Source organism: Cupressus sempervirens, chromosome 5, assembly GCF_028749045.1.
Source record: "Cupressus sempervirens isolate cs-2001-9-10 chromosome 5, ASM2874904v1, whole genome shotgun sequence".
Classification (NCBI taxonomy): domain Eukaryota; kingdom Viridiplantae; phylum Streptophyta; class Pinopsida; order Cupressales; family Cupressaceae; genus Cupressus; species Cupressus sempervirens.
Window position 1 is genome coordinate 521,857,767 of NC_143122.1, and position 27,337 is coordinate 521,885,103.

General features: G+C 33.5%; 1 protein-coding gene across 4 annotated transcripts in view; it reads left to right on the forward strand.

Annotated features, from left to right (window-relative positions):
• The window catches only part of LOC149556995 (putative serine/threonine-protein kinase At1g09600), a 289,816-nt gene that overhangs the window by 139,545 nt on the left and 122,934 nt on the right, over positions 1 to 27,337 (forward strand). For all 4 annotated transcript variants that reach the window (XM_089831639.1, XM_089831643.1, XM_089831642.1 and 1 more), the window contains one exon: positions 9,088 to 9,185. In XM_089831639.1, the coding sequence (XP_089687765.1) occupies positions 9,088 to 9,185 (98 nt within the window). The remainder of the gene's footprint in view (positions 1 to 9,087; positions 9,186 to 27,337) is intronic.

Here is a 27,337-nt window from a genome sequence, read left to right on the forward strand (position 1 = left end):
TCAACCAGTAGTCAGTCCCCATGTAGATCAAATGTGTTTGAATCTTATCCTTCCAACTGTCATAGTTTTCTCCATCAAACTTTGGACTCTCCTTTTATGTCATGGACCTCCTTAACCTTCTAAGATTCCTTCTCAAAGAGGACTTAATTCTCTAATAAGAAGTAAAGTCCATACACAACTGAGTTGGGGGAGGGGGTGAATTAGTTGTAGGGAATTAATCTTAAATCAAATCTTAATATTTCTAACTCCAATAAATAAATAAATGAAGCACACAAAGACATAAACCATACATAATGACAATTTTTTTGAAAATGGAAATTCTTGATCAAAGGGAAAACCCTGGTGGGGATGGAAACCATAAGAAAACAACTAATATATATGTTCCTTGTGAAAGGACATGATCCTTTTAAGAGTCAATTATAGTACATTCAATATGACAATCCATGTTAAAGAAAGATCCATGTTAGGAGACCTTGAACCCTTTAAAAAATGTATGATCTTGTTAAAGGTTAATAGGGAAAATAACTAGACCCACTATCTAAATTGTTCTAGCAACTATGAAGCTCATTACTTCAAGATAACATATTCAAAATAGGTGAATTGAGTGATTTACGACTTACTTTCTAAAATAGTTCCTTTGAAACCTAATGCCATTTACCAACTATATCTATTCTTGTCTCTAATTATCTAGCCTTCAAGCTTGCATCAAATGACCACACTCATAATTCATAGTACATGTGACACCTTACATCTAAGGAAAACATCTTTCCTTTATATCTTTTCCAAATAACTAATTAGGTAATATTGTTAGAGATTTTCCAATGTACATTTGATTACATAGGATCTCAATAAGGCAGAAACATGTTCTTAAGAATCATAAAAATTATGACATTAAGGTTTACATGTATTGCAATATAATTAATACATTTTACAATGAAGAGACACATTTTATCAACCTAGTCAATTTCTAGTAAAACATATCACACATTACACTTCAATGACCTTTCTAGAATAATCTCTAAACCTTGATATCATGAAAATAAACTGCAAAAAACATGGATTTGATATCTACACTCATCTATGAAAATAATCCTAAGCTCACATAACTTAACTTGTTGTGTGCCAACTTTGGTGTACCAATAATATCCCTACAATACATGGAATCTCTATGCTACACCCTTAATATATAGCTTGTTATGAATAGTCAACTTATGGCTATCTTAATTCTTAATTAAGTCATGTTATCATTATTATAACATTATTTAGGTAGGTAGGTTGGCCTAGGTGTTATGTAGGGTTGTGTCTATTCAACCTAATCATAATTAGGCATATATAGGAGGTTGTGAGTCTTATTTCAACATCATATTGTGAAGGTGTTGCCATTGGAGATATTTGGAGGATTCCCCCTCAAACTGGCCTATTACTCTTAGTTATTATCAAGTAATTATATAATAATTCATAGTATTTCTTCTATTGTGAAAGATATTTCATTACAAGTGGTATCAAAGCATGATCTTAGCACCATAGAGGCAAGATTTTTTCTCAACATTGGGGCAATTTTGAGAAGAGCATGACTTTCAAATTTTAGTGATTTTTTCAAAGATTTTAAAAGGGTTTTTGAAGACCATATATTAAAGAAGCTATAGTCCAAAATTTAGAGGAATTGGAGCAAATCTGAGGAAACTATTGTAGAATTACTATTTCTACACAATTATTGAGTTCATATCTCTCACATCTTGCCGAATTGGAGTATAACTTGTATTGGAGTTTTGAATACATAGTAGAGGAGCCTTAATTTCAAAGCTTGGAGAAATTGAAAACAAAAAACAAGATATTGCAAAATTAGGAAAATTCTCTCTCAAGATAGCAAATTTGCTAATTTTTTTGGGATTTTTTCTAACTAAGGGTATCTTGGCCCTAGTAAGTTATAGTAAATAAATAAATTAGAGAATTTACATTTCATTTTTGTGATTTATTTCAAAAATATTGGTTTCCATCATGATGGGGCTTTTAACAAGAGGCAACAAGAATGCTACCACAATAGGGAAATCCTCTGATCAAGATTGGCAAGAAGCAGAGGATAGTAATTTCAATAAGGAACTTAGTAAGTTAAAGGAAGAGGTTAAGAGGGATATGTGTGACCTATGAGGAGATATATCAGATATGCAAACACATGTTAAGAACCTATATAAATGAAACAAGGAAGGAGTTCTCAAGCAATCGAGGTGAAACCTTCAAGTTGACTAATAATGACACAAATTTTATTAATCCTATGGGATCTAGGATTTGTTTTCCAAAGGTGGATATGTTAAAGGTAACATGGATAAATCAAATGGAGATTTTTTTTGAAGTACATCAAATTCCATATGGACAAAAGGTCATGATGGCTTCCTTATATCTAGAACCAGATCAATTAATTTGGTACCGTTGGCTTTGTACTCATAGGAGGAAAAAGGGTCTCACTATATCATGGTCAATTTTTACAAAATAACTCCAAGCACAATATAACAATAGTGTGATAAAAAACTTCTTTAGCCAACTTGCTAAGCTTCAATAAACATGATCAGTTAAGGATTATATTCAAAAATTCTAAAATCTATCCTTAAGAGTGGATACAATTACAAAGGAGAACTTGAATGATTTATTCTTGGGTGGTCTCAAGGATCACATTCAACATGAGGTACACATATTTTGTCCCAACTCAGTAAATGAGTCTTTTATATTGGCACACAGGGTAGAAGAGAAGTTCTTGATTCTTAGAAAGCAAGGGGCTAATGTGACAAGAGAAAAAGGATATTCAACACCTTCTCTTCTTCAACCTACTAGGTTGACTCCACAAAAAATTGAGGAGAAAAGAGCAAAAGGGTTGTCTTTAAATTGTGATAGCAAATATAGTCGATGACATAAATGTGGTGAAAAGAAATTGTTCTATATTGAAGGTCCAAGTGAGGAAGAAGAGGATGCACCCATATCAGAGGAGGATAGTGAGTCGGGTGAGGAATCACATGATTCTCAACCAGTCATTTCTTGTCATGCACTTTTAGGTTTCAGTGCACCGCAAACTCTCAAAGTAGTGGATTTCTTACAGAAGCAGAAAGTAAGAGTGTTGATCGACTCAGGTAGTACTCATAATTTCATTAAAAAAAGGTTGGCAACTCTTCTAAATTGTTTTATATATCTAGCCCCAGAGTTTTAGGTTTTGATTGCAGATGGTAGCACATTTAGCTATTTAAGGAAGTGTCATAGCATTAAATTATCCATGGGAGATTATCAACTTTATACCCCAATGCATGCAATATCTATGGGTGTAGTGGATATTGTTTTGGGAGTACAATTGCTTACTACATTGAGAACAATTGAGATGAACTTCCAAGAACTATTCATGCAATTTCAATCAAAAGGAAAGGTAGTGGAGATAAGGGGATTGAAGGAAAAATCCCCAGAAATGGTAAGCTCTCATCAAATGCAAAAGCTTCTTAAGAAATGTGTGGATGGATTTATGGCCCAATTATGTTCATTAGAAGTCTCTCAATCTAATTGTCTTACTCATCCAGATTTACAAGCAATAATTGATCATCACCCAGTGATTCTTGGAGATATTTCTAAAGGACTTCCTCCTAAAGAGGGATCATGACCATGCCATACAACTAGTTCCAGGGAGCCAACCACCAAACATCAGGCCTTATAGGTACCCACACATACAAAAATGTGAGATAGAAAAAAATGTTGAGGAAATGCTAGAGGTAGGAATTATTAGGCATAGTCAAAGTGCTTACTCCTCACCTATTGTAATGGTGAATAATAAGGATGAAACTTGGCACATGCGTTTGGATTATAGAGTGCTCAACAAGTACACCATTAAAGATAAGTTTTCTATTCTAGTCATTGATGATCTTCTAGATGAATTAAATGGGACTATGTATTTTAACAAGTTAGATCAGGTTATCACCAAATTCAAATTAAGGAGGAAGATATTTGTAAGACAACATTTCAAACTCGTGAGGGTCATTATGAATTTTTGGCGATGCCATTCGATCTTGCCAATGCACCATCTACATTCCAAAATATGATGAATTCTATTTTTAAAAAGTTCTTGAGAACGTTTGTGTTGGTTTTTTTTTATGATATATAAATTTATAGCAAGACTTGGGAAGAACATTTGCACCATGTAGATCAAGAATGACAATTACTAAAAGATCATCAAGTCTATGCTAAGCCATCAAAGTGTGTGCTTTTGGTCTGAAGGAGGTGGAGTATTTGGGACACATAGTTTCACATGAAGGATAAAAGGTGGAGCCTAACAAAATTAAGTCTATCATGGAATGGCCTATTCCAAAAACTATTAAGAAGTTGAGGGGTTTCATGGGATTGACAAGACACTATAGAAGATGTGTGAAGAATTATGGTCGTATAGCAGCACCCCTTACCACTCTATTGAAGAAGGATTTTTTTCATTGGAATGAATCTGCTCAATTAAAGAAGGCTATGTATACGACTTCAATGCTTGCCACTCCAAACTTCACCAAGGAATTCATTGTGGAATGTGATGCTTCTGGAAATGGGATAGGAGGAGTTCTCATACAAGAAGGATGACCAATTACTTTTGAGAGTCATCAATTAAAAGGTAAAAATCAATTCAAACCTATTTACAAAAAGGAAATGCTAGCAATCCTTCATGCAGTTAAAAAATAGATGCCTTATTTAATGGGTTGACACTTCAAGGTTAAAGTAGATCATGATAGCCTAAAATATTTTTTGATACAAAGACTATCATTAGAAGAGCAACAAAAATGGGTCACTAATATGTTGGGATATGACTTTGAAATTGTATATGAGAAAGGGAAGGAAAATATTGTGGCTGATGCACTTTCTAAGAAGGATGAAAAAGATGAAGCATTATTGTGTGCCCTTTCAATATTACAAGAAAATTGGGTGGTAGAAGTCAAAGAAGAGTAGAACAATGATTTTGCAACAAGTAATCTCATCCAACAAATAAAAAGTGACCCTAGCAATTCAAATAAGTTTTTTTTAAAGGGGGATATTCTTTGGTATAAAGAGCACTTGTATCTCTACAAGAATTCCATTTTTAAACACAAGATTTTCAAAGAACTACATGAGTCCTCAGTTGGTGGTCATATAGGATTTTTGAAGACATATCATCGGGTCAAATATTAGCAATCTTTCATCTAGTTAAAAAATAGAGGCCTTATTTAATGGGTTGACACTTCAAGGTTAAAGTAGATCATGACAGCCTAAAATATTTTTTGATACAAAGACTATCATTAGAAGAGCAACAAAAATGGGTCACTAATATGTTGGGATATGACTTTGAAATTGTATACGAGAAAGGGAAGGAAAATATTGTGGCTGATGCACTTTCTAAGAAGGATGAAAAAGATGAAGCATTATTGTGTGCCCTTTCAATATTACAAGAAATTGGGTGGTAGAAGTCAAAGAAGAGTAGAACAATGATTTTGCAACAAGTAATCTCATCCAACAAATAAAAAGTGACCCTAGCAATTCAAATAAGTTTTGTTTAAAGGGGGATATTCTTTGGTATAAAGAGCACTTGTATCTCTACAAGAATTCCATTTTTAAACACAATATTTTCAAAGAACTACATGAGTCCTCAATTGGTGGTCATATAGGATTTTTGAAGACATATCATCGGGTCAAGAAAGATTTTTTTTGTGAAGGGCTAAAAGGTTATGTTCAAAAATTTGTGGCTGAATGTTTGGTTTGTCAAAGAAATATGGGGGGAACAATTAAAACATCTTGCAGCCTTTATCTATTCCTATCCAATGTTTGGAAGAGGTATCAATGGACTTCATCACTAGGCTTCCCAAATCTAAAGGGCATAATGTCATCATGGTAGTTGATCGCCTCACTAAATATGCACATTTTATTGCATTATCACATACTTTTACAACAAGTATAGTGGCAAAAGTTTTCTTGGAGAATGTCCAAAAGCTACATGGTACACCTAAGGTTATTATTAGTGATTATGATCCTATCTTTACTAGTCACTTTTGGAAAGATTTATTCTCATGTTTGGGTACTCAATTGGCTTATAGTTCTTCATACCATCCTCAATTAGATGGGAAAACTGAGGTTGTTAATAAATGTTTGGAAGGATATCTTCGTTGTTTCACTTTAGAAAAACAATCTCAATGGGTAGATTGGCTACCTCTTGCAGAATGGTGGTACAATACTTCTTTTCATAGCTCATAAAAAATGTCTCCATTTTTGGCACTTTATGGATATCATCCTCCTTCCATCACAATTAAGGGGGCACCACCAAGAGTTTAGGTAGTATAGAACCACTTGCTTCATCAACAATAGGTACTTTTAGGACTCAAGGAGAATTTAGCTATGGCACAAAATTGAATTAAACAACAAGCAGACCAACATTGTAGTGAAAGAAATTTTGAAGTTAGGGACTGGGTCTTCTTCAGATTGTAGCCTTATAAACAAATCTAAATGAATCAACAAAAAAAGAATAATAAGTTGTCTCTTAGATATTATGGACCATACCAAATCATGCAAAAGATTGGTAGTGTTTCCTATAAGCTTGAGTTGCCACCAACAACAAAGATACATCCAATCTTTCATTTTTCTTACTTGAAGGAGGTAATTAGGTAGAATATCCCTACTCAAATAGTACTACCAGAACTTTATGAAGAAGGAAGAATAATTTTGGAACTAGGGTGCATTCTTCAAACATGTACAAAGAAGCTGAGGAACAAAACCTTGACTCAGTATCTCATCCAAAGGAAGAACTTACTAGCTGAAAAGGCCACATGGGAGGATGAGTTCATTCAAAAGAGCCCACACTTGGTTAGCATTGAGGAAAATGCTTCTTTCAAGAGAGGGGGCATGCTACACCCTTAATATTGGTGTATATAAGGTTATGAATAGTCAACTTATGGCTATCTTAATCCTTATTTAAGTCATGTTATCATTATTATATTATTATTTAGGTAGGTAGGTCAGCCTAGGTGTTATGTAGGGTTGTATCTATTCAACCTAATCATAATTAGGTATATATAAAAGGTTGTGAGTCTTATTTCAACATCATATTGTGAAGGTGTTCTTATTGGAGATATTTAGAGGTTGCCCCCTCGAAGTGGAACTCTTAGTTATTATCAAGTATTTATATAATATTTCATATTATTTCTTCTATTGTGCAAGTTATTTCATTACACTTGGTCTGTCATGATCATATAAGCATATGTTGTCATCAATGATTAATTTTTTCATCAAGAAAATACATAACCAACATATATAACTGCTAACCAAATATTTATTCCTAATAGTCAAGTCACACTAATTATGTGTTGTTCTCGAGACCAATGTTGTGACCTTACCTCTACCATTAATTGAATTTATATTTTCTCAACAACATTTCTCTTTATCATTTCCTAACATTTTACCTTCATGCATTGAGAAATCTAGTCTAGTTGTTGAAGACATATTTAAGGACACTTATGTACTCCCATATGATATGGTCTCTTGAGATTCGCTAGTCCTAAAACTTGGGTTCAATGAGATGGACTCAAAAAACTACATAGATGAATCCTTATAGTAATATCAATATTTGATTTGTTGTCAATAGTATCTCCTACTTATGAATCTTATTATATTCTTTATGTAATTTTATGGTAAAATTAAATAGATGAAATACTATATATCACTATATTAAACAAATTAGTAGATAAAATACATTATTTTTTCATAACCATTATTTGTTAAATATATTCACCTACATGATAATAGTATGAAGTAGGAGTCACTTAAAAACTAGGAAAGCTTATCGAGTTGAATCAAGAATATCCTACACTATCATTTCTACAAGAGATGAATATATGAAATGAATAACTCCTTATGTACATTACACACCATAAATGATAAGCAATGGTGTTCTATAGTTAAATATAATATTATCAATGAGACAACTAAAGGAAAATCTCATTCTATACAATGAATAAAATGAATCACAAGTGATACTAGTTTACTGTAAAAGATAAATGGATGATGAAGGAACATGAAAATAAATAACACTATTAGATGACATGGATGAATCCTTAAAATTCCTAGAGAATTACATGACAATAATAAAATAATTAAGTACAATTATTCATCATTTTAGCTCATAAGAGATGATACAATCAAGAATAAACTTCTTGAAAAATATCCTAGCATAGAAAATAATAAGGCCTTATATACATAGAAGACAGTGTAATATTACTTATATGCAAGAAAATGAGTGGTATCTTGAATCATATGCATATTTATACATGGAAAATATTGTACTAGTTAGGGTCTTACAACATGTATACATTAAAGAGACCATACACTAATAAAGGAGTCAAATTTGAAATTTGATCATTTCCTAGCACATCATCATGATAGGAGGAAGAATAATCACATTGCACCAACATAGAAGCATCTACTATAATAAGTTGGCATAATATATGAAAATAGCTTAGTCAAGGTTCAAATAAATTTATTTATTTTTTATTGAAAAACACATTACTTCTATACTAGCCATTACATGTAAGATATATGCATCAAAGTAAATCTAAAATAAAAATTACAATTAGAAAAATAAATTTTCACCAATATATTATGACTTGTTTATCATATAGGTTATGAAAAATAAATATTTTTTTCTTAGTATATCGATATAATTATACTAGAAATTTAAAAATATAACATAAAATTAAGTAATTCTAAAGAAAATGTTGAATAGTTTTTTTTTTATCGATCAATGACCAAAGCCTAGATTCATTATTGTTATATGTTGTAATTATTTATTTTTTGTGTTAAGCGAATTTGAACCCAAGAACTCCCACATGAGAGACTCACAAGTTACCATTGTGTTGTAGGCTCTTGTCTAGAAAATGTTGAAATATTATAGTGAATAATTAAACCTTCAATAAAATATATAATAGGTTAAATGGTTTCTATACTAGCACAAATAATATCACAAGGTTATACGAATGTATCATATTCAAATTTTTCATATCTATATTGATTTGCACAAATATAATAGATATATATTGATCTCATATTATGATTTTCTAGTTCTTCAATACAAGTCCTTTGCCATGTGATCCTTCATGCTTGCCAAGGTTTTCTCAAGTTACAAATTCTGACAAAATTATCCCATCTGAAGGAAGGAGGTATGATATTTCAAAGCCATTTCTAATCATGTTAGTTTTTTTCAAAAGTATATATTAATAACTAAATTTTAAAATGTTATAATGACTTATTTTTTATTTTTGTAAGTGACTTTATAATTGATACAGCTTTTCCAAACTCATTCAATATTATAACTAGATTATTAAGTTATTTTTAATTCTTTTTTATTTTAAATTGATCTATTTCAACCTTATTTTTTTTCATGCACACACCTTAGTTTTACACAATTGCAGATATTATATAATTTATATATAAATAAATTTCATGAATTATTGTAGATGAATAGGTCTTGTAAACACTAACATAAATGGTTGTTTAGATTGTTAGAGGGAATTTTAAGTTAAGATTACTTAGTCATGTAATAACTTCCATTGATTATTGAGATAAAATATTTATATATATTCATTCATACTTGTATTAATACAAAATTACATAAAAATAAACTGACATTTCTTTTTATTTTTAATACCCTTACTAAGAGGCCTGAGAGATATCAAACTAAACCATAAAAAATGGGAAATATATCTTTAAAAAAATCATGAACATGAATACATTGCTTAACTTATCAATTATAACTTACCAAGTTGAACATAGGTAAGGAAACATATCAACATTTTTTTAATGTTAACAAGTCATAGTTGCTAAATGAGATATTAGACTCCTAAGTTCTCACGAGTCTCCAAATGTGATTACTTAACTAAAAACTCTACAAAATATGCATTATATTTAGTTCAAGAGCAGGATTATTTAATATGGAAATATAACCCCAATGGGTTGTTCTCTGTTTCTTCTCAATATGGCAATGCTTTTTAAGACTTCGATTCTGTGAATCACTACTCATGAAACATGGGTCAGTGAGTTTGACTCAAAATCACACAATTAAATCCTAATAGAAATATCACAATTTGACTTGCTATGGAAATTATCTTCGATTTATCAATTGATGAGCTTAAGCGGCTTTCTAATGAATGGTTCATAAGGCACAACACTTGGTAAAGGTTTTGCAAATGGGGTTGCAAGCTTTAGGTTTAACCATGGATGAAACTCTTTAGTTAGACATGCTTAGGATGGAGTAGTAGTGGGATGGTGACCTCCTAGGTAGTCCTAGTGCTCCACCCCTGTAAACATCACCTAGATCTAGTGAGTGCTAAGTGTTCCATTTATTCTCATGAGAGATGGATTCATGTTGAATCACTACTCATGAAACAGGGGTCAATGAGTTTGACTCAAAATCACATAGTTAAATCCTGATAGCAATATCACAATTTGACTTGTTGTGGAAATTATCTCCTACTTATCATCTAACTATTCCCTATTCTTATACTAAAAGATTATGGGAAAGGATCTGTGGTATGCTGGATATGGAATGGGTTTTCCCCCTCAATATTCAAGAGTTATTTACAGAATGGAAGTCTCCCTCTCATAATACCTTGATTACGAAGTTATGGGATTTCATCCTCCCATTTCTTTGCTGGGGTGTGTGGAAGGAACGAAATGATAGGGTGTTTAGGGGCAATAAGACTAATTTTGTCTAGTTCTTCCATAAGATTAAGCATTTGGTGATAGAGAATATTAATACTATTGGGAAAGGTCACCAACCTCAGAATGAATGTGAAGGAAAAATGCTTTAAGGGTTAAGTTTTATCTAGAATGGTAATAACCTTAGGAATTTGGCTAGGTGGGATTGTTCTCCACAAGGCTGGTGTAAGATTAATTTTGATATGGCCTCGAAAGGTAATGTAGGGACGGTGAGTTGCAGTGTCATCATCAAAAATATGAATGGGGATAGTTTGGGAGTGATGGCCATCCCTATTGGAGAACAAACAAATCATGTGGTGAAAGTTATTGCGGCTCTCTATGGTCTTAGTTATGCCAAAAGTATAAATCTAGATAAGATTTGGCTTGAGGGGGACTTCCTTAATATTATCAATTATCTTAATAAAATTAATAATCCCTCTTGGAAAATTCATAATATTATATGCAAGGCTATTTGTTTAGTTAACTTGTTTGAGAATTGTGTTATCACTCATATCTTTAGAGAAAATAACCATTTTTTCGATTGGGTTGCGATGTGGCATGCAAAAGTCATGCCAAGTTGATTTCGAATCATGGTGATAATGTTCCTACTGATGGGTTATCCTTGACTGAGTATGATAAGGTTAGAAGTTTGCAATTTTTTTCCATTCATGATGAACATGGCATTAACGATTAATAATGATTTGGGTAGGATTGGGGAGTGGCAGATTATGATTAGTTTTGAAGGGACAATTTATTCATTGCCTCACAAATTGTGGGTTTATTTATTTAATAAAAACCTTTACTGTGATATCGACATCGAGTTTTTCATTCTGCCTGTTTATATTGAGATGGTGAGATTTTTCTATAACTTGAAGAATATGGGAGGCAAGACAAAGAGGGTCAAGCCAGCTAGCTACAAGGACTAGAAGAAGAAGACAAATATTTGGGAAATTCTGGAATAGGGGAATTTCACAAGCTTCATGGAGAAGTTAAAGGGTAGCAACTTGTCCATTACCCGCCAATTTATTAAGACCTAGAAGGATGGTAGTATTTGGTGGGTAATTAGAGAATGGAGGTTACAGAGGACATTATTGCAAAAGCTACGAGTCTTGATACAAAGGGAATCAATTTTTATAGGGATAGGAAGCTTTCTGATAAGGTTGTGGAAGAATTTGTGGATACGGCTAAAGAGCGTAAAAGGTTCGTTAAAATTGGTAATTCTTATCTTAGCCCTAGTTCCATTTCTCATCCTTGGAGGTTTGTCATGTTCATGGTGATTGAATATCTAACTCTAGATGGCTGCTTTACTAAGATATTTGTGTTGAAAATATATGATAGCCTAAGTTACCGAGAGGGGAGGGGTGAATCAATAACTAATATAACTTTTAATCTTCATTCACCAACTAGTTCTTCATATGTATTATGATCTAATTGTATGCATGATAAATTGAGAGCATTAAAACATTCATAACACTTTGACACACAATATGATAATCCATAAGCCTTCCAAATAGAAAGTAAAATTGGGATAGGGATGATACCTACAAGCTTTAGTACTATAGTATAAAGTTGTCTTGTTAAGGCTTGCAATGATCACTTCTGATGATCTGCCCTATTAAGAGCACTAAGGATTGCTAGGTCCACCTTGCTAAAGGATTTACAAACATATAGTGAAGTATGTACTTAGTAAAGAGATTTACAAAAGACTATTAATTCTACCTTGTGGGATTTAACTATTCCACCTATTAGGATGAACCAATGGCTGATCTCTAATCTACAACCTTGATTTGTTGAATGAGATTCCTTTTGAGTGTAATGATCACCTTGTTGTGATAGATAAATCTTTGCTACTCCTTACACTGCTTGTAGCCTTCTTACTTCACACTTCTACTTAAGAATCTTTTTGACATACTTCTTATTCTTATTTGGAAGTGATACAATACATTACATATATACTAATCCAATTTACAATTCATCAAAGTCGGCTACAATACAATTTTCACCAAAATACACAAAGTCGACCCAAGTATAGGTATTTGGGTTCTGAAGACAAACTCGATGAGGTTCTAACACTCAACAACCATTGTCAATGCTTGGCATCGTCATGCACTTAGTAGATGTAGAAGCTCGGTTTATACTAGTAACTTCCAAGTAGTCTAAACTCAATTTACATCGGTGACTCGATGAACACTATGAAACTTGTCATATAAATTGAATCACTTGGTTGACACTGCATAGCTTGGTCAACACTATCACTATGAGCTTGGTATAAACTAAATCACTTGGTTGACACTGTATGGCTTGGTCAACATTGGATTCACATTACTAAAATTGTAAACTAGGTAAGCACTAGAGAACTCAGTTTGCACTAAGAAACTCGATAAACACTATGAAGCTCGGTTTACACTGATAATCACCAACTTGGTAGAAACTGCTCAATGAAAACTAAATATTTTTCCCGTAACTCGGTAGCAACTATAGAACTTGGTAGAGCTTGAATTACTTGATTAACATTGTTAACTATACTATAAGCTTGGTAGCTACTAGCCATCTGAATAAGTGTGCATGTCACTAATAAATAAAACTTGATTGTAATGTCACCAATCTCTCTTTTTGGCATTAGTGACAAAAACACTTATCAATCAAAACTAAATTCAAAAGTTCAAAATAATTTTAGTCTCCATCTTGTGTGATTCACTTAATAACATACTCTATTTTTGAAAATTTTCAAAATTGCTTTTGTAAGAGATGTTTATCTTAATATCTTAAATGTACAGACTCTCAAGATATAAATAGGATAACCATCAAGTATCGGTTTCCTTTGCCAAGAATGGATGATCTTATGGACTGCTTGAGTGGAGCTCAGTACTTCACAAAGATAGATCTCAAGAGTGGTTATCACCAGATACGGATTTGAGAAGGAGATGAGTGGAAAATAGCCTTCAAGATCAAGGAGGGTCTTTATGAGTGGTTAGTCATGCCCTTTGGATTGACAAACGCCCCAAGCACCTTCATGCAACTTATGAATGAGGTACTTAAGAAGTTCTTGGAAAAATTTGTTATTGTCTATTTGGATGATATTTTAATTTTCAGCAATACTTTGGAAGAACATTTATTGCATATTCGTAGTGTCCTTGAAAGGTTAAGGGAAGAGAAATTGTTAATTAATCTGAAGAAGTGTATCTTTGCAAAAAGGGAGTTAGTGTACTTGGGGTTTGTTATATCACCTGAAGGTCTCAAGATGGATCCAGAGAAGGTAAAAGCCATCTTGGAATGGCCTACTCCAAGGTCTACTACTGAGGTAAGATTGTTCCATGGTCTAGTTAGTTTTTATAGAAAGTTCATTAAGAATTTCAATGGCATATGTGCACCCCTGACTGACACAATAAGTGGGGATAGAAAAGAGTTCAAATGGACTGTGGCAACTCCGAGAAGTTTTGAATTGTTGAAAAAGAAGGTGACAGAACAACCTGTGTTGGCACTTCTAGATTTTAGAAAGGTGTTCTAGGTGGATTGTGATGCTAGTGGCAGTGCTATTGGAGCTGTATTAAGCCAAGAAGGTAAGCCTATTACATATTTTAGTGAAAAATTGAATGATGCGAAAAAGAAGTATTATGTTTATGATCAAAAGTTCTATGCAATAGTTCAAGCCTTAAAGAAATGGGGGCATTATTTATTGCCAAAGGAATTTGTTTTGTATACTGATCATCAGGCATTAAAGTACCTAAATAGCCAAGGTAAATTGAATCAAAGGCATATGAAGTGGGTAGAGTTCTTGTAGAGCTATACATTTGTGTTGAAACATAGAAGTGGAAAATCTAACAAGGTTGCAGATGCACTAAGTAGGAGACAGTTGTTGCTTATAGTAATACAGGTTGAAGTAGTTAGGTTTGATGAACTCAAGAATCTGTACCTTGAGGATTTTGATTTTGTTGAAGCATGGAAAGCTTGTAAAGAGCCTTTTGCTGCAGACAGAACTAAGTGGTTAGGCTATCTGATTCAGGATGGTATGTTATTCAAGGGCAATCAATTATGCATTCCAAGGAGTTCCATGAGGGAAAATTTGATTAAGGAGAAACACAGTAGAGGGATGGCAGGACATTTTGGTCGAGATAAGACCATTGCCATTCTTAGAAAACATTATTTTTGGCCTTAGGTTTCACAAGATGTGAAGAAGTTTGTACAAAGTTGTCAGATTTGTCAAGTCGCCAAGGGATTTAGTCACAATACTGGACTATATCAACCATTGTCTATTCCATCAAAGCCATGGGAGGACATAAGTATGGATTTTGTTCTTGGATTGCCGAGGACACAAAGGGGTAATGACTCAGTATTTGTGGTGGTTGATAGGTTCTCCAAAATGGCACATTTCATTCCATGCCACAAAACTCATAATGTTGTCCATATTGTAGACTTATTTTTTAGAGAGGTGGTAAGACTACATGGCCTCCCAAAGAGTATAGTTTCTAACAAAGACACTAAATTTGTGGGGTATTTCTGGAGAACATTGTGGAAGAAGTTGAGAACAAACTTGAAATTCAATTCCACACATTACCCGCAGACTGAAGGCCAAACAGAAGTGTTAAACAAAAGTTTGGGCAATTTGTTGAGATGTTTAGTTGGGGATAAGTCCAAGGGGTGGGATTTGATTCTACCATAAGCATAGTTTGCTTACAATAACTCTATAAACAAGAGTACTAGGAAATCACCATTCCAAATTGTATATGGAAGTAGCCCAAGGACTTCACTAGAATTGAGGAAGATAGAGCGAGGGGAGAGGACAAGTGCTGAAGCTAAAAAATTTGCTAAACATATCAAGCGTATACATGAGGAGGTTCAGGCACACATTACCAAGATGAATCAAGAGTATAAAGCTAGGGCTGATCAAAGGAAAAGACATAAGAAATTCCAAGTAAGGGATCTAGTCATAGTACACTTAAAAAAAGAAAGATTTCCAACCAGTACTTACAACAAGCTGAAAATGAAGAAATTTGGCCCCTGCAAAATTCTGAAGAAACATGACTTAGGAAATGCATATGAGGTGGAGTTGCCAGATGGTATTCACATTTCTCCTAGTTTCAACATTGCAGACTTAACAGAGCATCATGATGATGGTGCAGATGAGGAGCCGATGTTAGAGCCATGTCCAATTTCTGCTTTTATAAAGGAGGAGATAGAAGACATTCTAAATCATTGTGTGGGTAGGAGTACCTGAAATAGGCAATATGAAGAGTATCTAGTCAAGTGGAAAGGATGGCCGATAGAGGACTCAACTTGGATATCAGCAGCTGAGGTTTCCCATTTGGGATTTCTTCTACCATTCATAAAGTGACAGGGTCACTTTTCAATCTACCCTGGGTGTTTGATGCAGGAGCATCCAGAGGTATGAGGGCAATCTTGTGTCATCCAAAAAAAATGTACTTAGACTTTGTTACTGTTTCATGTGTTTTCATTTCTAGATACCCATTTGGGTCAAATAAAGGTTTCAACTCTCACAGTTCCACTATTAGTGTTCTGGGGTAGAGTTTTTAATCACCTTGGGATATGTGTAAATGCCAAAAAAAAAGGATTATGTAATTGAGCCATCATTTTGGTAAATTAGAGGGTGTAAATTGGTCGGATGAATGTAATTGTAATTTAGAGCATTCCAAAAAAAGAATCAAGTCAAAAGGTCCCATAGTTTGAAAGTTATCACAGTTTTCCAATTTTTAAAGACCTCCTAAGAATGCTTTAAAGTTAGGTTAGGGGCATTAAATGACCTCAAACAGGGCCAAAAAATGAGAGATGAGCGAAGCTTGTCCATAGGGCTATAGAGCGCTTTGAGAGCTTTTCAAAAATGTAAACGGTTCGTCAATCAAAGCTACGATTCAAAAGTTATGCCTCCATAAAGTTTGGTTACCATTTTTAGATTCTTCTAATTTTGTGCCAACTTCTAATGCGACTTCTGGAGCCTTCTATTTGGTTGGTGGATGCCAACTAGCACTTTCTAAAATGTATTCCTAATCCTTAACCCTCCGGGGTCTATTTAAGAACATTTCTGGCATTGTAAAAAGTAGTTCGAAGTGGAGTTTGAGAGAAGTTACTGGGAGAAGAAATTATCTCCAATTTTATGCTATTCTAAGCCCATAGGGCCTTTTTTGAAGTCTATTTTCTCTGCACTAAGTTTACTAGCATATTTTTACAGTTAATAAAATTTTCCCTTTCTTGTTGTGTTCATTCTATGCTTGGGTCATGTCCCCATCACTTGTATATCTACAAGTGTAGCCCTTATCATGGCTTCTTCCCTTAGCAATTATGCTTGCATATCAAAAATCTGATCTTTGTGTAATGAGAAGAACTATAGCTCATATCAAGTGATAGCTGGTGTACACTTGCCTTTAGATCTTTCTATCTTGGAAATTTTATCTTTGATTTCCTATGTGAAGATAGATGTATCACATAGTTTACAAAATAAAGAAGTGACATTGTTGGTAGAGGTTTCCAATGAGTTTAGAATAGTAGACAAGTCTACTTGGTATATGACAATCTTTTTTGCAACTAGCTCCAATACTTTATTTTAAAATGTCTTCTATGCTCTTCGCAACAATTTCTCCTGCCCATTCAAATCTTCATTAAATTTATGAACCACTTCTTCTAACTAAGCCAAAATAGGTTGAGAGGTCTCAACCTGAGTGCTAAGTACATGTGCAAGAATGTTCTTTGCAGATTAAAACTTCTAACACTTGATGTTCTCTATTTCTCCCCTCCCTAAGCCTTTGCTACTTAGCTTCCTTCTACGAAAGCTCACCTACTATATGCATTTGATCTAGATTCAGAGTAGAGATATTGCAAATTGGAATAACTATTTCCCCAACAAGATCAATGTATTCTTCCTTGTCTTTGCCTTTGCTAGAAATCTTAGTACTTAGTTGAGACATGCCCTCAACTATCTTTGTACTAACTATTTGCATACTCAAAATAGTAACAATAGTGGAAAAGGAAGGACTGGCAACAAAAGTAGGCATTGCATTGATTGAAGAAATACCTTGTTGTAGAGTAGGAAAAATCGATGAAGGAGAAAGCATTGTTTGCTTGGTAGATGAAGTACTGAGTTGAACAGGTGTAGAGATTGGTTGAGTGCTTTAATTTGCAATGTTTGTCACAACCAACTCGACAAAAATGTTCTTTGAGCTTGATGGCTTTAAAGCTTTTCTTGGAGAGTGAGAAAATGAGGCTATAACTGCTACTGCAATCTTTGTAGGGCCAGTCTCCTCAATGCCCTAAATCTTAAGGAGATTCTCCTATGTGGCTTCCTATTCTTGCTTCTCATCATCTTTATTTTCATCAATTGTTTCTTCTTCATCATCATTGTCCTCTTCTTCCTTGTCATCTTCATCATCATTATCTTTATCACTAACATGAACAAAACAATCACTCTTCTGGTGAAGATTGTAGATGTTCTTCCATGTATTAGTGGCATTCTTCCCCACATGTTCAATGTCATTGATCAGTATCAAATAGATGTTGAATTTCGAAGTAAGTTTTTCTTCATTTTTCTTGATAGACTCTTTTACTTCTTTATCATTTAGACTCAACATGAGTTACCTTCGAGTGTGCTCATATATGTTCTTGGTAGTTTTCTTGGCATGTTCCCATCTTGGTTTAATTTTATACATTAATTCATTGGGAATCTACTGTGCAAGTTGATCACGTGAATATTTCTATTTACCTAGCCTAGACATAATCATGTTTTCAACTTGCTTCTTCTCTTCTACATTTTTGGTTTCATACCTTAATGATTTAAAATTTTCCATGTTGGCTCTAGAATCAATCTCTTTCAATTTCTCTTGAAATGTGGGTGGAGGCCATTTGAAAATCACATCCTTTGCTTCTTTACCTAGTTTCAATTTATTTCTAGATGTTCTCCTTGTAAACACTGTAGTAGATGACTCGGTAGATTTGGTTCTAATAACCTTACCTTTATTCTTGACTAGCTCTTCTTCTAATTTTGCCTCATCTTCTGCATCATCTTCAATTACATCATCTCCTTTACCTCCTGTCAATGGGAGAGTAGAACTAGTTTGTGTTAGTTTTGCTATCCTCTTATTTCCTTTACTGATAGCCTGAGGAAGCTTTATCTCTAGTTCTATTTGGGCTTTGGCTTCATCATATGTACTAAAATATGTAGCCTTTGGATCTACATGTTCATTCAAAAATTTCTCAGTGATATCCCTGGTATCATCAATATTAACCTCATAATCTAGTGGCTTTACCCATACCACTCTTGGTTTGACTCCTTATATGTACACTTTGTCACAATCTACCATAAAACAAATATCATCCTTGTAATCTTCTACAAGTTTCTTTGGAATTCTGAATATGTTATTCATCTTTTCCTTGAATCAATCAAAATAATTGTCCATGATATTGACATAATTTTCACCCATTTCTGTTATATACTGATTGATTTGATAAGTATAGGCACATCTTTTCTTGATACAACATACCCTTTGAAGGAAAAACTTTTGCACAAAGAAGAATAAAAAAGTGAAAAGTGAACCAAACTTACCAGGGTTATTATTTGAAGTTCTAAAGCTCTCCATGTTTTTGTTGAATTGGTTCAACATCAACTCGGCATGGTTGAAGGACATGTTGTTCTTCACCACCTTGAAAGCAAGATTCACAGTTTCACATGATACACTGTTGAGTTAACTAGAGCTATATATCTTGCGTGAAATTACATAAATTCCAAACTTTAGCTCTATGTTAGCTACACAGCTAATCTTCATGCCTTTTCCATCCCATTGGGAAAGGGTTTCTTCTCCAGTTCTGCCCAACTTAGGGTTTTGGTAGTTTTTGCCTTTGTCAACATTGGAAGCCCTGTGATCCAATGAATCATTTTCTTTGTAATGAGAATAGGTTGCTCCAACCATAGCTGCCCATTGTGTACATGGCTAAGGACAAACCTTACCAATTTTATCTTAAATTCTTAGGATATGTGTGGAATGTGGGTTAAACCCTTGGTTTCCAAGTATTGAGGCTCAGTATTCAACGCACCGTTCACACACAACTTTTCCAAAGTTTCATCCATTTCTAAGGTTCCTATGTCTTGAATTGAACATCAAAAATGCAAGCAAGGATCATTAACCAATAATACCTTAGGTGGAATCTGTGACTGAGCTTTGATAAGATCAAGTGTTTCTATAATTACCAAAATCAACTTGAAGTTAGGTGCCTTCCATTCAACTCCTTAGACTAACATTTTGGATGCTTGCTTGGTTTTGTTGCTGGAGGATGCCATTGCTCAGTAGGGTTTATGAAAAACATATAAAATATCAACAACAATTCACATAGATCTCTTGGATGCACATAAATCACTTTTCTCATAAGCTCTTGAAAATTCATAGTGACAAATGAATTTTATTTCACCCTTTTTAACAAATTTCACTTTCCTATCACCATAAATGCCTAGTATGTTCACTTTCTCAATGACAAGCTCTCTTCCACTTAATTTGGATTAAATACTCGGTAGAGTCATTCATGACCCAGTGTCCACACAATGACTTAGGCACTCTCGACCTTGCTCAACAAAGTCTTGTAACCCGACCTAGCTTGGTAAGGTCTAGAATTTATTTAGATACTTGGTGGTCTCTTTGCATCTTGAATGCTAATATTGATCTTTCCATTTGACTAACTAAAATTGATGTAGGATGTCTACTTCAGAATCTTAGTTCTAGTTATCCTTGTGGGAGATCAAGTAGAAATGCTTGAGTCACCAAATTCTTGATGACATGTGCTTCATTGCTCAGACTTGCATTCTTAGAAAATTTTGGAATCCACTGTTGTCTCATTTGTTTTCTGATGTTATCAATCTTGGCTTTCTTTTCATCTTCAATTCTTCCAATGTTCATACAGTTATTGGCAAGATGTTTAAGTTTTATACAAATAAAACATCTTTAGTGGTGTCTCTTGTCCTCATGTGATGTTTCATACAGTTTATTCCAATGTGTCCAAATTCTCTACAATAGTGACATCTGCACCAAGTGTTGTAGTACCAACCAAATATAGCTTTTACAATTTGTTTTGCTAGATTTAATATCTTAGTTTTGCATTCAGAAGATTTGTGCCCATGCTTCTTGCATTTGTGACATTTTCCTTCAAATTTAGGTTTCTCTTTGCATTCATTAGCTCTATGACCATACTTATTGCAATTGTAGCATTTTCCATTGAATCTAGTTTTACCATTACTTCAACATTTGTTTGATGTATGACCTAACTTACCATAGTGATTTCAAGTAAGTCTTTGATTCTTTTGAGATCCTTGCTTGGATGATTCACCTTCTTCTGTATATCCAATTCCTTCTTTGTCTTTTTGTCTGTATTGGATTTTCTCATTTAATTGATCCATGTTTGCTTGAGATTTCATCATCCTCTCATTGGTTTGCTTTTTAGTGTTTAAATCATTCTATAATCTTTGATTTTCTGATCTTAGATTCATGATTTCTTCATTTGCATTAGTAAGATGATCAATGAAGTCTTCCTATTGAATATATAGATGCTAAATTTCATTATTCTTTTCTTCTAATTCTTCTTTTATCTTTTTTTTCTCTTCCATGACTTCACACAATCTTATTGAGTAAATTTCTTGTTCTCTTTTCAACTTTCTAATTTCTTCTTGAAGTGTACCATTATTTTCTAATAGTTCTCTAATTGCCTCATTAGCTTCATCTGAATTACTTTATGAATGGGATGTCTTTAATTATTTTTTGAATGTAGAGTTTTTCATTCATTTGTACTGCAAGATCTCTTCTTCTTTTTAGGGATTGAGAGAGTGGCTCTTTTTCTTTTTTGAGGTTCCCAATAGCCAATTCCAAATCTAGCTTTTCATTGTCAATAGCCGCCTTATCAAGTCTAAATACCTCCATTACCTCTGATCTTTTCTCAAGCTATTAGACTTCTTCTTTGAGAACCACAAAGCTCTGATACCAATTATTGAAAATATATGATAGGCTAAGTTACTGAGAGGGGAGGGGTGAATCAGTAACTAATAAAACTTTTAATCTTCATTCACCAATTAATCTTTCATATGTATTCTAATCTAATTGTATGCATGATAAACTGAAAGCATTAAAACATTCAGAACATTTTGAAACACAATATGGTAACCCAGAAACCTTCCAAATAGAAAGTTAAACTAGGGTGGGGATGATACGCACAGGCTTTAGTATTACAGTATAAAGTTGGCCTATTAAGGTTTACAATGATCACTTCTGATGATCTACCCCTATTAGGAGCAATAAGGACTGTTAGGTCCACCTTACAAAAAGGATTTACAAACATATAGTGAAGTATGCACTCAGTACAAAATTCACAAAAGACTGTTAAGTCTACCTTGTGAAAGGATTTAACTATTCCACGTATTAGGATGAACCAGTGGCTGATCTCTGATCTACAACCTTGGTTTGTTGAATGATATTCTTTTGAGTGTAGTGATCACCTTACTATGATAGATAAATCTTTGTTGCTCCTTATACTGCTTGTAGCCATTTTACTTCACACTTCACATATATACCAATCCAAATTATAATTCATCAAAGTCAGCTACAATACAAGTTTTACCAAAATGCACAAAGTCGACCCAACTTCAGGTACTCAGGTTCTAAAGATGAACTTAGCGAAGTTCTAACACTCAATAACCATTGTTAGCACTTGACATCATCATGCACTCGATATACTTAGAAGCTTGGTTCATAGTAATTGCTTCCAAGTAGTCTAAACTTGGTCTAAACTGGTGACTCAGTGAACACTACAAAGCTCATCATATAAACTGAATCACTTGTTTGACATTGCATAGCTTGGTCAACACTATCACTACGAATTCGGTGTAAACTAAATCACTTGGTTGACACTATATGGCTCGATCAACACTAGATTCACATTGCTAAAACTATGAACTCAGTAAACATTGGAGAACTCAGTAAACATTGGAGAACTCAGTTTGCACTGAGAAACTCGGTAAACACTATGATTTACACTGATAATCACCATCTTGGTAGAAATTGCTTGGTGCAAACTGAATATTGTTCTCAAAACTCTGTAGCAATTGTAGAACTTGGTAGAGCTTGAACCACTTGATTAACACTGTTAATTGTACTATAAGTTTCGTAGCTATTAGCCATCTAAATAAGTGTGTGTCACTAATAAACAAACTTGACTATAAGGTCAACAATTTGGATATCATTTTATGTTGGTTAACCACTTTAGGCATAGGGTTAGGCTTAATCTCCCTTTGTACCTTAGGAAATCATTGGGTAACATAATTTTAGCTATTCAAAATGATCTTGAGGGTGACCATGCCTGCCACGAGGGCTTAATGGTTATGGTTATGAACCTTCTAAAATCTAAAAAATTTGACAGAACCCATTATAGTAAAAAAGCTCTGGAGTGTGAGATTGAGGGGAGTGAACAAGATAAGGGCTTTGATGAGGATATGGAGGATGAGGTTGCTGAGATAGAGGATCAGAAGAGGGAAAAGCTCATTTCTAGAGCTTTTTTGGGAAGAAAAGGAAGATTAAGGAGGTCAATTCTGAGATGGCTATGAAGTCTGAAGAGGAGATGGAGGAAGGTAAAGGAAAAAAAAAAGCATTTCTGGTATTGTTACAAGAAACAAGGGGAAGAATACGAATAGGGTTTCAAACATACCCTTTGATGATGAACCTCTGATTAAGAGGATGGAGCGGACAGGGAAGAATGTGCTTTCTCAAGGGAAGGTGGCTGACAAAAGGCTAAGGAGGTAGATAATGAAAGAGATAATTTGGACAAGGATGAGGATTACATAATTCATAATGGGAAAATGATGATCAAGGTTACTTGATGGGGATATTTGGTAATCTAGGGATAATGAAGAAGGATATTAGTAGTTTGAAGCAGTGGATGTGTGACATTTTGAGAGAGTTTGACCAGGTCAACAAAACTACTAGACAAAAGAAAACTCTAGGTTAGCATATTGATAAAATTTCTGAGGTGATTGGTAAGGTTGAAGATGTTAAGAATCTTATGAAACAAGTTCGACCCCTAGAAGCCAAGAGTAAAGCTTTGGGTCTACTGGTTAAAATTTTCTAGAAAAGTTGGATGGTATAGATAATAGACTGATCATTATGGAAAAGAGGGTTAAGAAACTTGTTGACTAGAATTGTTCTATTCTAAAGATTGTGGCAGACAACATTAATACTTTGATGAACAAATTTGAACAAGGGAAAGGTCAAGGCTCCAAGGACATGAAAGATGACCACAGAACCAATAAGCATACTAGGGCCAACTCAAAAAAGACAGGTCATGGAAGCCAAAGAAATGGAAGATCTGAAGGCCTATTCAAATAATATGAACATCTTTATAGACCAAGCAACTGATTTATTGAAGACCCTATAGCTTCCCTTTTTCCTATCTTTTCCTATTGGTTGTTTTAAGGCTTCTTGTCTTAGAAAGTTATGTTCATAGGTGTTGATGCATAGTTCTTTTGAGCTTCTCTGCTCTTGTTGTTATGTTTCAATGTAAAAGGTTTTGGGTCCTTTAAAACCTATTTTTACTTAATCAAAACAAATCCCCAAGTCAATTACAAAGATCATCATTTATTCTCATTCTAAGTTTTTATTCATCTAACTACAAAGAGTGCCATTAATCTTATATAATTAACCCTTAATGTCAAAACAAGTTACGATTCTATTCTTTGCATGGATAAAGTATATAATACAAAGCATTACAATGTAGACAAAATCTATCACTATTCCATACTTAAGTAGCTATTCCAAAGAATATAAACAACACAAAGATAGGCATAAGAAAAGATCAATTATCAAGAAGAAAGAAAAATAATTTTTTGACCTTGAAATTCCCAAATAATTTCATGCAAATTAATATGTGTGAGATTAGGGGGTCACTTTGTAGAGATACATTAAATGACATATTATTCTTCCTTGACATTGATAAATATTTGATGTGATGAATGGAGATTAACTTGAAGACATAGCGAATAGATGAAAAAAGTAGAGATATGAATTAATTAATTGTCCAATGTTTTAAAAATCTCCATAAAGCAAGGTTATCCATCCAACTTAGCTTGCATTCCTTCTAGGTCATAAAATGTCTAATCTCCTTAAGAATAGTATACCTCTAATTCCTCTCATACCAAATGTAAGAGTGCCCATTTAATTCCCTATAATATTATCCACAACTTAAAACTATGTCATATGGTAGTTCTAAAATAAGTTACTATTTTACATATGAGTACCCTCAATTACACTAAAATCCACTATCTAAATGAGCATAAATCACCTTAACACACACACATGTAGTGCCTCACTTTGGAAAACTTAGGAGGAAATGAATCACTCAACTAAGTCTACATCAAGGGATTCATACACCTTCAAGATTGATTATTAACTCAACTCAGATTGTTATCCAACTGACTCTCCTAATACCAACTAATAAACTTACATGCGGAAGGAAACTCTTCAACTTCTTGTAGTAATATTAGATTTTTCCTACACCAACTTAATGTAAGCTAGTCGGACTCTTCCCATTGCAATTGAAATACATAGACAATTCAGTCACCCTAGAATGTGAAATGGAGGACCCACACCAATTACAACATGATCATCAAACAATGTTGATTTGATTCCCAATTTATATCACTTTGCTGCATGTACAATCTAAAACTTGAGTACAAGCTGACTATCGATCATAACATTTTTTATCATTAATTAAATCAACAACTTCATGGTTCAAACCAATTCCCCTCACTATCACATATCAATTATGCGATTTAAATATCTCAGTGAATACATGGATGCAAGTAGAAATAACAAAAAAAACAAAACAAAAAAGTATAGTACATGAACCCTCCACAATCTCAGAAATAGATCACATAGAGTTTAAAAGACTTCCATCTATAAATGTGAACCTATCAACAATAGGTCTTTACATTTGACGACTCAAAAACCTAATATTATGTAAGAAATTACCAAACCCAAAAGTTGTAAGTTTGAATTCAAAACTCATGGATGTTTTGTTATTTGGTCATTATATCATTGACATATTCTCAAAATTCACAATATCAATTTAGAAAGGAAAAATAAGAATAAACACATGTGTCCAAATTGCCAACTCACAAAATTAGAAAAAAAACTCAAAACTCTTTCTAATTCTCTTTGTTGTATCCTATCCTTGATGCAGGAGCATCCGAGGCAAAACTTTTGACTCGGATGTGGGTTTTGGTTGAAATTTTATAGGTAGTTGTGTGAGGAGGATTTATTTGAATTTCCAATGGAGCTTAGCTCGATAGGTGGCCCTTTTTTCATTTTTTTGGGAGTCTGAAATATCATCTTGGCCTCTGAATTTGAATTTTTGGGTTTTTTTTCCAATATTTTAGAAAGTTGTTTTTGTAATAAATTTGAAATCATATTCTTGATTTTGTAGATTAGTTGGCAATTCATCTTGCCTTAGTTGGGGGATTTTCTTGGGAAAAATCAAGATTCGTAGGATAGGTTTTGAAAATTACCAAAAATAGAAAAAAATATTTTTCTTAAAAATTTGCCAAATATGGTAATTTTTGAAATTGTAATAAGTACTCATTTTTCAAGTTAGAGTAGAGTTGGAAAACTTGAATAAACAATTTGACATTCTAAAACTTTCATGTTGTGTGATTTTCTAAGTTATTGCTTTGAAGGGTTTAGGCTACATCAATCCTCATTTTCATTACACAATCTACCTTTTCAATACTTTCTCACTTTTGAGATTGGGAGATGAAGCATTAGCCCAAATGAAAGAAAATAAAGCCATTTTTGAATCATGAGGAATTAGGCATCAGAATCTTCTACCAACTATTCTAGTTGTTTGAAGTTTCCTATAGCCATCAATTTCCTAGTTGACTTAATTATTCAAACACACACAAACATACTTAAAGAAAACTAACTTAAACTAAAATGAAACTGACTTTATCCTAAGTGGTTATAATTGGAGACCTTATATGATCACCATCCTATTTATGCCACCACATTGTAGGACTTTATTACAACATCAAAATTTAAAACACACTTAAAACATGACATTTACTTTTTTATAGTTTTTGCACTTCCTGTAGCATTTTCAACCATGTTAGTTTTTGTAGCATAATCTATCTCTTCTGCTCCTACAAGATACTCCTTATTGAATGAATTGTTAGAAATATAAAAGGGGTAACTGAGAGGGGAGGGGTGAATCAATTACCACTAAAATAAATCCTTGATCCCTTAGATGTCAATACATAACATAAACTTTACTGAAAATATTGATGCTTGGTAAATACACAAGCACTCAATTTACACTAGTAAATGTTGTAACTTGGCAAACACTAAAATAACTTGGCAATTGCTTAATATGAAAATTTTAAGATATTATTTGTGATTAATCTTACTTAACTTAGTTGCATACACATAACAGAAATAGCATGAACACAAGTGACACCAAGATTTAACGTGGAAATCCAATTTGTGAAAAACCACCAATTATAACTAGTTACTAATTTTCACTCTTCTTAAATGAGTCCTGTTAGGAGCCAACCCTATTAAAAGTTACAAAACACATTGCTAGGTGTGACCTT